This window comes from Ranitomeya variabilis, chromosome 1 (assembly GCF_051348905.1).
Source record: "Ranitomeya variabilis isolate aRanVar5 chromosome 1, aRanVar5.hap1, whole genome shotgun sequence".
In the NCBI taxonomy this organism is placed as follows: domain Eukaryota; kingdom Metazoa; phylum Chordata; class Amphibia; order Anura; family Dendrobatidae; genus Ranitomeya; species Ranitomeya variabilis.
Genome location: NC_135232.1, coordinates 646,778,130 through 646,795,647, shown reverse-complemented (window position 1 = coordinate 646,795,647; position 17,518 = coordinate 646,778,130). Strand labels below are relative to the sequence as shown.

At 45.5% G+C, this 17,518-nt stretch overlaps 1 protein-coding gene across 8 annotated transcripts in view; it reads left to right on the top strand.

Moving 5' to 3' along the window:
• Positions 1–17,518, top strand: part of PCNX1 (pecanex 1) — a 118,443-nt gene that overhangs the window by 85,864 nt on the left and 15,061 nt on the right. For all 8 annotated transcript variants that reach the window (XM_077262177.1, XM_077262195.1, XM_077262186.1 and 5 more), the window contains 10 exons: positions 102–160; positions 671–886; positions 2,212–2,465; positions 2,579–2,809; positions 7,189–7,289; positions 12,134–12,284; positions 13,192–13,422; positions 13,915–14,189; positions 15,562–15,770; positions 16,929–17,356. In XM_077262177.1, coding sequence (XP_077118292.1) covers positions 102–160; positions 671–886; positions 2,212–2,465; positions 2,579–2,809; positions 7,189–7,289; positions 12,134–12,284; positions 13,192–13,422; positions 13,915–14,189; positions 15,562–15,770; positions 16,929–17,356 — 2,155 coding nt within the window. The remainder of the gene's footprint in view (positions 1–101; positions 161–670; positions 887–2,211; positions 2,466–2,578; positions 2,810–7,188; positions 7,290–12,133; positions 12,285–13,191; positions 13,423–13,914; positions 14,190–15,561; positions 15,771–16,928; positions 17,357–17,518) is intronic.

Here is a 17,518-nt window from a genome sequence, read left to right as displayed (position 1 = left end):
AGTACAACACGTGTCGGTAAAAGGTTAAGAGAACCATAATCCATTGTTCTTCAGAGATTGTTAAATGTTTTATGGCTTGAAAATGGTGTATTGTTTTGCAGCACAAAACGCGTCGATCACTCGAATACAAGGCTGGCCTCACAACTCGACCGTAATCCAGGTGAGCAGAGACTTCTTGACTGTGTACCAAACAAGCGAATATAATCCAGAAAAGCAAAGTTCCCACCGTGCAATAATTTGGTGTGGATTTTTCATGTAGAAAATGTGCAGTGTAAAATGTTACCAGCTAAGTAGATAAGATGTCAGCAAGTCTTCTCTACTCATTGTGTGCGTTTTCAGTATGGAAATTAAGCTGTTCTGCTAGTGTTTGCATCTGTAGTACGTCAGTTCTTTGTGCGGGTTTCACTTCTTTTGCAGTAGAAATGCTGAAAATATCTTTTTTCGCTGTAGATACAGTGTGGAGATATCCACACAAAATATGCAATCTGTAAAGAAAAGTTTAGAAGGAGGCAGAATAAAGTCCTGTAATGCCACGTGGCAGATGTAGCGCGGATTTCCTTTGTTTCTGCCTTGAAAGGAAATTTTTGGGGGATTGATCAAATAACTTGGAACGCCCTACATCTTCTGTTGAAAGTATATGTAAATGTCATTTTCTCTCGCCCTTTTATAGGGTCAGATGACAACAATCTGAATTCCATATTTTACGAGCACCTGACCCGCTCCTTGCAGCACAGCCTCTGCGGGGACCTTCTGCTCGGCCGCTGGGGCAATTACAACACCGGAGACTGTTTCATCCTCGCCTCTGATTATCTCAATGCTCTTGTTCACCTCATAGAGATTGGTAATGGACTTGTCACCTTTCAGCTTCGAGGTTTAGAGTTCAGAGGTGCGTAGATTTATTTTTTTAACCCTCTTTTCAACTAGATCACATATCATACCATAATAAAAACTGGGCAGTATTCTTTTCCTCCATTGTCAGTACTTATTCTTGCCTGCTTACGATGGCACACACTTTTCGCCAGTTGTACTAGCTGATTGCAACCTCCAAAACAGCTAGTAGATGAGTTATTGTGAACTCTGTTATACAGATCAATTGTGATAAAGGGGTATTTTTTAATATAACATTGTTGGCATAGCCTTAAAGGGGTTATCCAGTGAAGAGAAGTTATCCCATCTCCTCACCTATCCTAAGATGACGTAAAAATATGGGGTGTACATCAAAGGAAATGACTGCAGCACTCACTGTTAAGGGCGCTCGTTCAAAGTCCAGGGAACCCTCCTGGGTGGTACATGTGAGAGAATAGTAGGAACAGCGCTCCAGCCGGGTGTTAGAATCCAAAATAAATCTTTATTTCAGCCATGTAACAGCAACGTTTCGACCTTATATCGGTCTTTTTCAAGCATCAGCTTGAAAAAGACCGATATACGGTCGAAACGTTGCTGTTACATGGCTGAAATAAAGATTTATTTTGGATTCTAACACCCGGCTGGAGCGCTGTAAAAATATGCGGGTCCTATTGCTTGGACCTGTGGCGATCAGACTTTTTAATCCCCATTTAGGTTGGAGCGGATGTGCGCATGCCCCTCCCTCCATTCATTCTCTGGGGGGCTTCTGGAAAACGCAGTGGATCGACAGCCCCATAGCTAGTGAATGGAGCTGTGGTCAGGCCTGCGCTTTACCACTTTATTTTATTCACCTAGGTGATGACCATATTCACTGGACAGCCCCTTTTTAAAGGGTTTTTTCTTAAGACTTTTTAAGAGGGTTAAATGTGTGAAATAAGCCTTTAAAAAGTGTACAGATGTGTGATTGGGGGGATTAATGGACTACCACTATTTAGCATAAAGAAGGGACTGTGCCTGATATAGCACCTCTTTCATCAGTGTGGCTAACTGTGGTACTGCAACTTACACCAAATTCACTTGAATGGATTTCCGTTCCAGTAATAAATTTGGACGGCGCTGTGTCTAAAGGGATGAAGAGATTTCAGAGCTCTAGTACTGTCTTCTTCATTTTGGTAATGGGTGGATGTCTTGGAATTGAACCCATAGACATCACATTTAACAGAAGACCAAGTCATCATTGTAATGTCTTTGATGTTTTCTGAGCTTTGCATTATGGTGGCACATCAGGGTTGACATTGATCAGTGGGGCTGTTCTACATCTTGTGCAAACATTTACATTTTTTCCTTACTTTACAATATTTTTAGGGACATATTGCCAGCAACGTGAGGTGGAGGCCATCACAGAAGGGGTAGAAGAAGATGAGGGATTTTGCTGTTGCGAGCCTGGACATGTTCCCCACATGCTCTCTTTCAATGCGGCCTTTGGACAGCGGTGGCTTGCATGGGAAGTCTTGGTGACAAAATATGTTTTAGAGGGTTACAGCATTACAGATAACAGCGCGGCCTCCATGCTTCAGGTTTTTGACCTTCGTCGGATTCTGACTACCTACTATGTTAAGGTACGAAAAGAGAACAGTAGAAATTACATATATGGGTTTACTGCTCGAAAGTGGATATTGGCTTTACTAATGCCCACAGTGACACCCTAACGGCTGTCTGTATATTCTTCAAGGGCATTATCTACTATGTGACTGCTTCTGCAAAACTGGAGGAGTGGTTGGCCAATGAAACTATGCAGGAAGGACTCCGACCATGTGCTGATCACTGCTACGTGGACGTGGACCCGACATTTAACCCAAACATTGATGAAGACTATGACCTTCGCTTGGCCGGCATTTCAAGAGAGAGCTTCTGTGCCAGCTATCTGAACTGGATAAAGTACTGTTCCTCTCGGAGAGAGAAGGTGAATGTGGGGAAAAATCTCTATCTGTGTTGTTATGATCAGCTTGGATATCACTTGTTGTTTTAATATTCTTTTTGCCTTTGAAGCCTTTTTACCATAATTGCAAATCTTTGGGGGATAGCACAAGCCTATATTTCTAATGCTGAATGATCCTCTTGTGTATTTCTATTTCTGATCCACTATTATGAGCAACTGCATTTCTTTATCGCTTCATTGGAGGACACAGGTAACCATAGGGGTGTATGCTGCTGTCGCTAGAAGGCTGACACTAGGCAAAAAAGGAAAATAGCTCCTCCTCAGCAGTATGCACCCACCTACAGGCACAAACTACCTCAGCTTAAGCTTAGTGTCTGTAGGAGGTGGACCTGGATCTGCTATCAGATCCACATTTTCCTTTACCGGTTCCCTTCTTGTGTTAACTTTTTTCCCTTTGTCTTTCAGGTTCCTTTTTCTTAGGGTAACGGGGTGTAATTTATCACCCTGTTTTCCCATACTTATGCGACCGAGAGAGCAGTGTGGTGTCACCCACATCGCCCACTCTCTGGCCCGCAAGGCAGGACCTAATCCCCTGTCACCTTTACTGGTGTTTCCCAGTGACAGGTCCTTTGCCTTTTCCCCACCCCACCCCTCTCCTCTGAGAGGTGTGGTAGGAAGACAGTGGTCACCAGCGGTGTCCTTTCCCTTTCTTGTAAGGGGTTGATGCCGGCTTCTGCACCGTCTGGAGACTGTTCGGGAAGGAGGATTCCAGTGACCCTCATCCACCCGAGGGCTTCTGATGCTATCCTCATCGCTGAAGAGGGAACAGGACTCACCGCAGGTATATCTCCCTCCTTTCCCTCCACAGCCGCAGGCGTCATCCCTGGGAACACTGTCCCTACATCGCAACTGGACAGGACGGCATTAGTGGAAGGGAACAGTCGACACAGCCATTTGTCCCATGGCTGGGCTCGGTGCTTACGAACACTCCCCCTCTCTTTGCTGGCCGCATCCTTACCCAGTACTCTTTAGCCACTCACCAAATTGCGCGCTCTTTTTATCCAATAGGAGGCTTCTTCCTCCTCTTCTGTCTGGCCTCGCCCCCCGCAGCGCGCACCTTTTCAGCTAGTTTTTCTGCTCCTATCATGGAGCTTCACCTTCTTGGCTGTTCACGTCCCCGGCGTGTCAGCCAATCTGAGGGGGACTTCGGTTTTCGCTGGCCGTCAGATCTTCCTGGCTGTTCACACCCCTGGCGTGCCAGCCAATAGGATGCTAGCTTTCTCTCTCACAGGCCGGCAGACTTCAGGGTGAGGTGACCTAGCCGAGACTGCATGAGCTTGCAGACCTGTGGACACTCTGCACACGGAGAAGACAGCTATATCCTGCGCTCTCTGCAGATCTGCAGATGCTCTGCACACAGGGGGATACAGCTTCCACAGTTCTTCCTGCTGGTTGTCGCTGGCATCAGGTAGGCTCTATTCTTTTTGTTTTGGCTCCTCTACAGCAGTATCCCCAAGGCTTAACTTACGCCCAACCCTAGAGGACAGGCTTCTTCTTGCCCCTCTAAGCCCACTGTAATTTACTACGCCTGTGCCCTCTGCAAAATGAAGTGGTCTTCAGGCCAGCCCTCCCCTTTCTGCCTGTCCTGCAGCCCCTCCACCTTGTCAGCCCCACAGAAGCCCTCAAACGCCCAGGATGAGAGAACTCCCCTCCCTCTGGAGTGGGCTGTTGTCATGTCAGTCGGTCGCCGACCTGACAAAAGTATCACAATCCCTGGTCCAGGTCCTGGAGTGACTTCCACGTATGTCTACTGCCACCAGTGCTCCGACCGCCTCTCTTGGTGATTCGCACGCACCTGACCGCGACCTTCACAGGGACAAATCTTGTACAAAGCAAAGGAAGCAGGCTCTTTCTAGTTCTTCCTCTAGTTCTCCGGGTCCCTCTGCATCCTCCTGGATGCATTCCTCACCCCATGCCCCCTCCTCGGAGGCAGCTTTTGGGTCAGATGTGGATTCCCAGTCTGAGTCCAATACGGACCAGACCTCAAAGATGCAGGATATGGTTAATAGCCTTTTCTTCTCAATTACCCAAACAACCTAAAGGAGGATGAGGCACCTGCTCAGGAGCACTGCGTTTCCTTCAAATGGGTAAAACGTCTTTCCCGGAATTTCCCTAGTCACAGGGAATTTAAAGCGATTTATGTCTAAACACTTGGGAACACCCTAAAAAAAGCACTTCCAAGGAAGGAAGCAGCTAGATATTCTCTATCCCTGTAGCCCAGACCTCGTTGGTAAATGTGCAGAAACCCTTAATGTGGATCTGCCGGTTTCTCGCACGTCTTCCAAGACAGTCTTGTCTCTACCAGACGGTGCAACTCTTAAGGATTCTTCGGATAGACAGATTGAATCCTTGGATAAGTCAGCCTTTGAAGCAGCTGGCGCCTCCCTCTGTCCCATTTTTGCCTCCACCTGGGTGGCAAAGTCCATGTCTGCCTGGACAAGAATTGCTTTGTCAGGGTGTTCTAGCGGCAGCTCCTCCAGATGAGATGGCATATTTGGCAGATCAGATTGCCCATGCCGGCAAATATCTTTTGACCGCGTCCTTAGATACGTCCGGTTGTTCCACCAGGGCTACCAGCAACATTGTTGCTATAGGCTTCATTCTTTGGTTGACAGCGTTAAATGCAGATCCACCGTCAAAAAAGTCCCTCACTGGCCTTGCCTTCCAAGGCTCTAGACCTTTTGGGTCCAAACTGGATCAAGTAACTTCTGATGTTACTGGCGGAAAAAGCACCTCGCTTCCCAAGTCAAAGTCTAAACGTTTAAGAAGGGGTCACTTCAATTTCGTTCCTTTCGGCCCTTCTTTGCTTTAGGGACTTCCGACCAGCAGGACCGCTCTTCCGCCCAAGGGGAAAGGGAGAAGCTATCTTTCAAACCGACCCCTCACTGGCAATCCAAGGGTCGCTCTTCCAAGTCTTCAGGGTTCCGCGCCAACAGGTTCTCCTTGGCATGACGTGTCACCCCGACCCGGGAATCGCTCCAGGGTGGGAGGCCGGCTTCTCTTACGGGGAAGTATGGTTGTCGGTTGTCGACGATGCCTGGGCCAGTGAGATAGTCACATTCCTGTTTGTGTTTAGCATCAGAGATTCCTATGGTTTGCGATCCAGAAGGATCATTATCCGTTCATGGACCTTCATTCGGCCTGGCTTCTGCCTCCAGAATATTCACAAAGGTCATGGGAGCGGTCATGGCCATTCTTCGCTCCAAGGGGATTCTCATAATTCCTTACTTGGACTATCTTCTTATCAAGGGGCCGTCCCACCGATACTGCGACCAGAGTCTTCAGATCACTCTGGTCTGTCTCGGCAGGATTGTCAACAGAAAAAAGTCCTCCCTGACCCCAGCTCAGCACCTGGTGTTTCTGGGTATGAGGTTCGACATGGCCCAAACCCGTGTCTTCCTTCCAAATTAGACGTTTTCATCCCTCTGCCAGGGGATCCGTACTCTCAAGCGACCAGCCCCTCTCTCCCTGCAGTATTACTTGAGAGTTCTGGGGAAGATGATTGCCGCCATGGAAGCCGTGCCTTTTGCCCAGTTCCGTACCCGTCCTCTTCAGCTGGCTCTCTTGTTGGCTTCGGACAAGAGTACCGTCTCCCTAGACCGGCCCAAGCTTCTGCATCTCAAGGTGAGGCAGTCCCTGACCTGATGGACGCTATCAACATCAGTCCTACAAGGGAAGTCCTTCCTCTCCGGTGGCAGGTCATTACCACCGCCAGTTCTTCAGTTGGGGAGCTGTCTTTCTTCGTTACACAGCGCAGGGTCGCTGGAACACCCAAGAAGCCGCTCTTGCCATCAGTTTGCGAGGTTTTACAGGGTTCATACCCATGCCTCGTCTGATGCAGGCCTGGGAATGAAGGTGCTGCAGGCAGCGGCTACACACTGGCAAACTTAAGTCCGTTTTCTTTGCTTTTTTGTGGTTCTCACCTTAGTGACTGCTTTGCGACATCCCATGGTTACCTGTGTCCCCCAATGAAGCGATAAAGAAAGTGGGGTTTTTGGTACTCACCATAAAATCTTTCTTGGAGCCTTCATTGGGGGACACAGCACCCTCCCTAACTGTTGGCTCTATTGGGCCTACGTGCGTTTGTTGTTGGGTTGGTGCGTATGTTGAGTTTTGGTTGCTTCTCCTACTGCTGTAACACTAACTGAAGTACTTTGTGTGGGTGTATACTGCTAAGGAGGAACTATTTTCCTTTTTTGGCTAGTGTCAGCCTCCTACCGACGGCAGCATACACCCATGGTTACTTGTGTCCCTCAATGAAGACTTCAAGAAAGAGATTTTACGATGAGTATCCAAAATGCCTCTTTTATTTATTTTTTTGCATTCTTTTTTTTTTATTTCAGCCTATTGAAGCCGAAAAAGATTCCTCTCTGGTTACCCTTTGTTATGGGCTTTGTATTTTGGGGAGAAGAGCACTTGGAACAGCTTCTCATCATATGTCCAGGTAGACCTTCTTTTTCCTGAATCATATTTTGACATTTTTTTTACCAAGCTGCAGTTAACCCCTTAATCCCATATGACGTACTATCCCGTCGAGGTGGGGTGGGCCTTAATTCCCACCGACGTGATAGTACATCATATGCGATCGGCCGCGCTCACGGGGGGGATCGCGGCCGGGTGTCAGCTGACTATCGCAGCTGACATCCGACACTATGTGCCAGGAGCGGTCATGGACCGCCCCCGGCACATTAACCCCCAGCACACTGCGATCAAACATGATCGCAGTGTTCCGGCGGTATAGGGAAGCATCGCGCAGGGAGGGGGCTCCCTGCGTGCTTCCCTGAGACCCCCGGAGCAACGCGATGTGATCGCATTGCTCCAAGCATCTCTTACCTCCTATCCCTGCAGGCCCCGGATCCAAAATGGCCGCGGGGCTGCATTCGGGTCCTGCAGGGATTACTTCCGGGTCCAGTGCAGGCGCTGGTAAGCCTGCAGGTCTGTCAGTCAGATCGCTGATCTGACAGAGTGCTGTGCAAACTGTCAGATCAGCGATCTGTGATGTCCCCCCTGGGACAAAGTAAAAAAGTAAAACAAATAAATTCCACATGTGTAAAAAAAAAATAAAAAAAAAATAAATAAATTCCTAAATAAAGAATAAAAAAATATTATTCCCATAAATACATTTCTTTATCTAAATAAAAAAAAAAACAATAAAAGTACACATTTACTATCGCCGCATCCGTAACGACCCAACCTATAAAACTGTCCCACTAGTTAACCCCTTCAGTGAACACTGTAAGGAAAAAAAAGAGCCAAAAAACAACGCTTTATTATCATACCGCTCGACAAAAAGTGGAATAACACGCGATCAAAAAGATGGATATAAATAACCATGGTACCGCTGAAAACGTCATCTTGTCCCGCAAAAAACAAGCCGCCATACAGCATCATAAGCAAAAAATAAAAAAGTTATAGTCCCCAGAATAAAGCGATGCCAAAATAATAATTTTTTCTATAAAATAGCTTTTATCGTATAAAAGCGCCAAAACATAAAAAAATGATATAAATGAGATATCGCTGTTATCGTACTGACCCGACGAATAAAACTGCTTTATCAATTTTACCAAACGTGGAACGGTATAAACACCTCCCCCAAAAGAAATTCATGAATAGCTGTTTTTTGGTCATTCTGCCTCACAAAAATCGGAATAAAAAGCGATCAAAAAATGTAACGTGCCCGAAAATGTTACCAATAAAAACGTCAACTCGTCCCGCAAAAAACAAGACCTCACATGACTCTGTGGACCAAAATATGGAAAAATTATAGGTCTCAAAATGTGGAGACGCAAAAACTTTTTTGCTATATAAAGCGTCTTTTAGTGTGTGACCGCTGCCAATCATAAAAATCCGATTTAAAAAAACGCTATAAAAGTAAATCATCACCCCCTTAGTTAGGGAAAAATAATAAAAAAAAAAAAAAATGTATTTATTTCCATTTTCCCGTTAGGGTTAGGGCTAGGGTTAGGGTTAGGGCTAGGGTTAGGGTTACAGCTAGGGTTGGAGCTAAAGTTAGGGTTAGGGTTGGGGCTAAAGTTAGGGTTAGGGTTTGGATTACATTTACGGTTGGGATTAGAGTTAGGGGTGTGTCAGGGTTAGGGGTGTGGTTAGGGGTACGTCAGGGTTAGGGGTGTGGTTAGGGGTACCGTTGGGATTAGGGTTAGGGGTGTGTTTGGATTAGGGTTTCAGGTAGAATTGGGGAGTTTCCATTGTTCAGGCACATCAGGGGCTCTCCAAACGCGACATGGCGTCCGATCTCAATTCCAGCCAATTCTGCGTTGAAAAAGTAAAACAGTGCTCCTTCCCTTCCGAGCTCTCCCGTGCGCCCAAACAGGGGTTTACCCCAAAATATGGGGTATCGGCGTACTCGGGACAAATTGGCAACAACTTTTGGGGTCCAAGTTCTCTTCTTACCCTTGGGAAAAAAAAAATTTGGGGGGCTAAAAATCATGTTTGTGGGGAAAAAAAAGGATTTTTTATTTTCACGGCTCTGCGTTGTAAACTGTAGTGAAACACTTGGGGGTTCAAAGTTGTCACAACATATCTGGATAAGTTCCTTGGGAGGTCTAGTTTCCAATATGGGGTCACTTGTGGGGGGTTTGTACTGTTTGGGTACATCAGGGTCTCTGCAAATGCAACGTGACGCCTGCAGACCAATCCATCTAAGTCTGCATTCCAAATGGCGCTCCTTCCCTTCCGAGCTCTGCCATGCGCCCAAACAGTGGTTCCCCCCACATACGGGGTATTAGCGTACTCAGGACAAATTGGACAACAACTTTTGGGGTCCAATTTCTCCTGTTACCCTTGGGAAAATACAAAACTGGGGGCTAATAAATCATTTTTGTGAAAAAAAAAAAAGAGTTTTTATTTTCACAGCTCTGCATTATAAACTGTAGTGAAACACTTGGGGGTTCAAAGCTCTCAAAACACATCTAGATAAGTTCCTTAAGGGGTCTACTTTCCAAAATGGTGTCACTTGTGGGGGGTTTCAATGTTTACGCACATCAGGGGCTCTCCAAACGCAACATGGCATCCCATCTCAATTCCAGTCAATTTTGCATTTGAAAAGTAAAATGGTGCTCCTTTCCTTCCGAGCTCTGCCATGCGCCCAATCAGTGGTTTACCCCCACATAAGGGGTATCAGCGTACTCAGGACAAATTGTACAACAACTTTTGGGGTCCATTTTCTCCTGTTACCCTTGGTAAAAAAAAACAAATTGGAGCTGAAATAAATTTTGTGTGAAAAAAAGTTAAATGTTCATTTTTATTTAAACATTCCTAAAATTCCTGTGAAACACCTGAAGGGTTAATAAACTTCTTGAATGTGGTTTTGAGCACCTTGAGGGGTGCAGTTTTTAGAATGGTGTCTCACTTGGGTATTTTCTATCATATAGACCCCTCAAAATGACTTCAAATGTGATGTGGTCCCTAAAAAAAAAAATGGTGCTGTAAAAATGAGAAATTTCTGGTCAACTTTTAACCCTTATAGCTCCCTAACAAAAAAAAATTTTGGCTCCAAAATTGTGCTGATGTAAAGTAGACATGTGGGAAATGTTACTTATTAAGTATTTTGCGTGATATATCTCTGTGATTTAAAGGGCCACTGTCACCCCCTCCAGCCGTTATAAACTAAGAGCCACCTTGTGCAGCAGTAATGCTGCAGTCTAACAAGGTGGCTCTTTTAGTTTTTGCTTCAGCTATTCCCTCAATAAAGCGTTTTAAAATTTGCCCTAAATACCTGTCTTTGTACCTGGAGGCGGTCCGAAGCCTCCTCTGTGAAGCTCCCAACTGCCGTCACTCTTCTCTTCTGGGGATGTGGTCGCCGCCCCCTTCGCGCTGTTTTTCTTAAATCCGGCGCCTGCGCTGTGCGTGCCTGCCTGCCTGGGACAGGCGCAGTCTTCATTGTCCGTCATAGGTCAGATGCAGGGTGCCTGACTGCGCCTGTGCGGGCAGTGTGGCCACCCTGTTGCTGAATCCCCGCCCCGTACTGTGTTATTCATTATGCACAGTGCGGGGCTGGGGTTCCTGGGCATGCGCACTGCGCTGTTCAGACGCTCCCCCAGCTCCCCCGCCTTCCAGCGTTGCCGTAATATACAGGTTTCCTTGCCAGCGTTTGGAATGAAGCAGCCGCAAATAACAACGCTGGAAGGCGGGGGAGCGTCTGAGCTGGGGGAGCGTCTGAACAGCGCAGTGCGCATGCCCAGGAACCCCAGCCCCGCACTGTGCATAATGAATAACACAGGGCGGGGATTCAGCAACAGGGTGGCCACACTGCCCGCACAGGCGCAGTCAGGCACCCTGCATCTGACCTATGACGGACAATGAAGACTGCGCCTGTCCCAGGCAGGCACGCACAGCGCAGGCGCCGGATTTAAGAAAACGGCGCAAAGGGGGCGGCGACCACATCCCCAGAAGAGAAGAGTGACGGCCGTTGGGAGATTCACAGAGGAGGCTTCGGACCGCCTCCAGGTCTGCAGACAGGTAGTTAGGGCAAATTTTAAAACGCTTTATTGAGTGAATAACGGAATCAAAAACTAAAAGAGCCACCTTGTTAAGACTGCGACATTACTGCTGCACAAGGTGGCTCTTTTAGTTTATAACGGCTGGAGGGGGTGACAGTGGCCCTTTAAGGGCATAAAAATTCAAAGTTGGAAAATTGCGATATTTTCAAAATTTTCGCCAAATTTCCATTTCCATTCCGCAAGTAATATCGAATAAATTTTACCACTATCATGAAGTACAATATGTCACGAGAAAACAGTCTCAGAATCGCCAAGATCTGTTGAAGCGTTCCAGAGTTATAACCTCATAAAGAGACAGTGGTCAGAATTGTAAAAATTGGCCCGGTCATTAACGTGCAAACCACTCTCGGGGCTTAAGGGGTTAAATTTTTAATAAAAAAATGTTTGTGTTGTTACTGTTAGAAATTAGTGTATAATCCATACCTCCATGGTGCTACATAAAAATGCTAATACTGAAGCACACTGTAAAATTAAATTTATTTATTTTTTCATTTTATAAAAGTACACCCCAAATGGTTTCTTTTATTGTAAAATGCCAAAATCAGATAGTACTGGCACTCCCTGACTCTCTGCCAGCACTCCGGTCTGTGTTTTAGCTGCAATGGTGATGTCATGACAACCGTTTACATCACCACTGTAGACTGTCACTGAGCGCTCGGAAAACATGAGTGGAAAGGACGAGGTGCTGTATGTCTACAGAGGTGGTATGTGTTTTGCTGCAAATGCGCTAGATGAGTTTGATATATATATTTATTTTTTTTCATTTTAGTAACCTGGAGTCTTTTCTCTATGGTCTACATGCCTTGTTCAAGGGAGATTTTCGCATCTCCTCTATTCGTGATGAGTGGATTTTTGCAGATATGGAATTACTCAGAAAAGTAGTAGTTCCTGGAATCCGCATGTCACTAAAACTTCACCAGGTTTGTGTAGATTTTTTTTTTTTTTTGCCTGTACTCGTTAGCTCACCAAAATCCACCAAACATCTAATATAATGTATAGGACTATGCCGATTTTATCATAGGCCATGCTCAGACTAGAGAAGGAAAAATCATCCATTTTTCCTGAAGTAAAAAAAGTCTTCTGTTTTGTTACATCTATCTGACATTCTTTTGGCTTCTGGTTTTTAATAATTGCAGTGTATCAGTAAAAAACAAAGGTATCCCCTGACCTGTCGCTTGGGGACTTGCTGCAAATGGTATTTACAATATACACCATAAGATTTGTTGTGGTGGGTGACTGCTGTGAGTGGGGTACTTACTGGTAATAACCATGCTTCTCCCATCTTAGCACTGTGCTGGCGGGAAGGTCCTGTTTGAGCAAAAGGTCTGTTGTGGGTATGTCCTCCCGTAGATTCCCATCCCTTGCTGTCAGAGATGTTTAAATGGAGACGTGCTCCTGCCAGAAGCTCTGCTGCTAGATTGCAGCCCAAGCAGAGGGCTTGTCTGATGTGACCTCATGGTCAGTAAGCAACGGGACCTCGGTGTGGCCACAAAACCGATGCGTTTCGAAGGAGATTCTGTCCGTCCTCAGGGTGTGGCCCAGACAGGTAGATTTCTGGCAGCGGCTTTCTATCCCCGCTTTATTTCACATGCATGGTCAACGGAGCTTGCATGTTATGGTGGAGAGCTCATGAGGGTTAGCTGTGTGAAGATCACATTTTTGGGCAACATCAGGTCATTCCTTTTGGATAGTTAAAAGGGCGACCCTCTACTTGTATGTCTACGATTAGTAATGATGGTGTGCAGATATAAGGTAGAGACGCATCTTGCTTTTCTCAAGCTGACAATCAGTGATACACATTACCTGCTTTGTAATTCTCCACTTTAGGATCACTTTACCTCTCCAGACGAGTACGATGACCCTGCAGTGTTGTATGAAGCCATCATGTCTCATGAGCAAAATTTAGTAATTGCCCATGAGGGAGATCCAGCATGGAGAAGCGCTGTTCTCTCCAACTCTCCTTCACTACTAGCCCTGCGCCATGTCATGGACGACGGAACCAACGAGTACAAGATTATCATGTTAAATAAACGCTATCTCAGCTTCCGAGTTATCAAGGTGACTCATATTTTTTTTTTTATTTAACTCGTTTGACGTTCTGCTGTCAGAGAGGATATGTTATGAATAACTTGGATATAAGTTGCAGTTGTTTTTCCGACTAACGTGCATAGCAGACTGTGTGTCTTAACAGCTGTGCAAGGCTATTGTGTTCCTGCTGTGGGATCTACATATCTATGCACGAGAAGACCGAGCATCCTCGGTCCAGTACGAGCCACGAAATCGTAGGATGTAATGTAATCCTATAGCACTGGGTGCCTACTGAATGCTGGAGTATATAAGACCGAGCAGGACGTCTACAAGCCGCGCTCTGCTGTTCTTTAATTGCAGAATCCGCTATGCAATAAGAAAATTATTTATTTACTTATTTTATTAACTTGCATGCTTCTCCTATGTAAGAAACTTTTTTTTTAATCATATATTTTTTGCTTTTATTAGTCTCGCACACCTTTACTATGTCCTTAACAAAATCCAATTTTCCCATTCTACCAGGTAAACAAGGAATGCGTTCGCGGACTATGGGCCGGCCAACAGCAGGAGCTAGTTTTTCTCCGGAATCGCAACCCAGAGAGAGGAAGCATCCAAAATGCTAAACAGGCTCTCAGGAACATGATCAACTCTTCATGCGACCAGCCTATTGGATATCCCATCTACGTGTCCCCACTAACAACTTCCTACTCTGACAGCCACGATCAGCTCAAGGAAATTGTCGGAGGACCTATAAGTGTGGCAAATATCAGGAATTTTATTGTGTCTACCTGGCACAGGTAAAGGGGAACGCGTCTGTGGCGTCGATTATTCTAGAGACCCTATCCGCTCTCCCGACATGTCTGTAAATACTTAACATTCCTCAGAACATAACAGTGCTCCAGCTTAGGACTATTCATTGCACTGTTCCTCTATTATTCCTCCTTGGAAATTATGAAGAAAGTGAAATCTTACCATTTTCCTTCACACTGATGCGGTCTAATCAGTGCTGACCGTGTTGGCATGGATGATAAATCTATTGTCTAATTATACATTTCCTGGAGGAATAACAGAAAAACTGCAGTTCTAAAACACTGCCCTGAAGCTCATTAAATAGGGAATACAAATATTGGGTAGCACAAACCTGTCAGAAAAGATAATCATTTTGTAATGCAGTTTTTCCAATCTAGTTCATGGCGGCGGAGAAAAAATAAACCCCGATTTATCAAAGCGTTTATGCCAGAAAACTGGATTAAAACACTTTGAAAAGTCAGACAAACTTCTGCTCAACATGAAGTTGCTCAAAAATCTTGCAACTTTTGACATTTTCACAACGGTTTTGAGCAGCTTTAGCCAAAACGGGAGTAGGTGGGGCATCGTACGGCTATACCCACCCTTCATAAGGATTGGCCTTTCTAACTCCAGAAATGTTACTCCAGTCCATGGAGGCACGCGCCACTGAGAAGATGCACTGATTTCATTACAGGGGTCTTCCAGGCTTGGGGTTCAGTTCTGCTGTCACTCTATAACTGCAGGCTTGTGAATCCTTACGGTGCGCAGTGTGAATGCTGTCAGGATTCTCCGGTGACCACAAGTATACAATTTGCATACCTATCACATTCTAACTAGACATGCGCAGCCTTGTTCAATACAAGTGAATTGAGCAAGGCCAAACACATCTAGTCGGAATGTGGCTGGAAGTATGCAAATCACATATTTTCAGTCACATGACCACCTGCTCCCAATATCTGAAAGTCCTGGTTCACTGAGGATTCGCATGTCTGCAGTCACATAGAGCGACTGCAGACTTGAGCTCCAAGCCTGGACAACCCCTCTTAATGAATTTGATGCACCTTATTCCTGCATGCCCCTCAAGACTGGTATATGAACTACAGTAAGTGGCAGCAAGATGATTGAGATTTGTCAATTCTTATTCGCACAATGCGATTTGTCATGTGATGAAGGGATTTTTTTTCAAGGTTTTCAGTTTAATTCAATTTTCTCAATTTACATACAAGTCTCATTACCAAGGAAAAAACCACAGAATTTTCACTGTAGTTTTCCAGCCTCTATATTCCTGCAGAAAAAAACACATCAAAACCACTGCATGTGAACCTATCCTGAGTATATGATCTACAGTAAATCTACTCTTATATTTTTCTTGCCTCCTAGATTAAGGAAGGGCTGCGGAGCAGGATGTAATAGTGGTGGAAACATAGAGGACTCTGACGCTGGAGGCGGGACCTCCATAAACAGTAACAACCCTTCTAATGCAAATGATGCTCAAATAAGTGTATCACAAGGGGGCGTTCCTGGGGGTACAGGACATGTACAGACTTCACGCCTCCAACCTCCAGGAGTCCCTCATCTATCAACACTAGGTAAGGAGGGACAGAAATTCAGGTTGTTACACTCTAGATATATTCATGCATTCGGGAAAGAGGCAGCGAGAGTTTCTTGATATATTCATTTTTGTATTTTCTTAAGGGGCGTTATCAAATTAACAATATCTGACATTTAAATGCCGTTAAAGGGGTTGTTCAGGTTTGGGGCTTAAGTCTACAGTCTCTAAGTGCACATTGTCAGGATTCTTCGGTGTCGGCTACGAGACTGAGCGGTCAGGTGACCGTAAGTATGCAATTTGCATATTTCCGGCCACATTCCGACTAGACTTGTACAGCCATGCTCAATATGCTTGTGTTGATCGTGGCTATGCATGTCTAGTCTGCACGTGGTCGTATATTTGGGGTCACGTGCTCGCCTATTGCTGATACTACGTGAAGTCTACAGTCACATAGGCAGAGAGAGAGAGAGAGAGATTTTCAAGACTCAAAAGTTTTGCTCATTATCTGTGACGCGAGTCACGCTAGTAAATATAAATACCCTTTACTGTAAGTAAAGGGAGGTCAAACAATCCGAGGTCAGGTTCAGGAAATGGCGCGGTACGACAAAGGGAAGTCAGAGACTATGTCCAATTCATGAGCCGAGGTCAGGAAAGCCAGAGAGACAGAACAGTACAGGAGCAGGCACAAGCAAAGTCAGGTCACAAGCAAAGGGTCAGTGTCCGGGAAGAGAATCAAGTCAAGCTGGGTCAGGCACAGAGGGATCAATGTTACACAGACAACAGCAAGTGTATGATTGACACTGGGGGGAGGAACTAGCATGCTTAATTAGAAGCCTGATTAAGGAAAATGAACACAGGTGATTTCAGCACAGACTGACAGCCCCGACACAAAGTAACAAAAAGACAGATACTTAGTGGAAATCGTGACATTACTGTTTTTAATGGGGTTCGGGTTCTAGTTTAAGTTTGGGTTAAGTTCTGGCACGTGAATCGAACTTTGTAATAAAGTTTGGTTAGGGTACCAGAACCCAAACTTCCACCATTCTGCTTATCCCTAGTTACAAGCCTATTCCTAGCGGTATTTATTAGCAGCACTGAGGGGAATAGAAGAAATAAGAGTATGTTTTATATGTTAGAAATACTGAAAATAACTGCAAATGAGCTGTTGACGGCCTTCTTGTTGTCTTGTTTGTAGGAACCAGCCACAGTTCTCACTCCATGCAATCAAGCCTTGTCCGACATTCCCCTGCTCGTGGCTCCGTAGCCAGTCAATCATCCTACTGCTACAATAGCCGTCACTCATCCCTCCGGACGTCCAACACAGGATTTGTGCCTTGCAGGCGATCCTCTACCAGCCAGATCTCTCTCCGTAACCTCCCGACATCCATCCAGTCACGTTTGTCTATGGCAAACCAAGCAGACCCCACAAGCCAGTCAGTTGTGATCGGCCTTCCTTCCTCTAGCAGCTCCAGCCAGAGTATACCTGCATGCAAGCGGCACACTTTAGTGGGGTTTTTGGGAACTGAAGGGGGAAATAATCTTATTGAAACACAGTCATGTGGCAATTCAAGTCCAGCAACACATTCAAGAGCCAAAAAGGAAGACGTCATGTACAGAGTGCAGGTTAGGACGCATCTTGTGTAGTACTGTCCTGTCTTGTACGGCACATGCCTGGGTATAGAATGTATGTCTCTTATGTTGGTTAAGTACTGTAATGTACCTCTGCTTAATGAGAAACACTAGTATGGTGCAGGCAATGTAAAATAATGAGCAGCACTGGCAGTG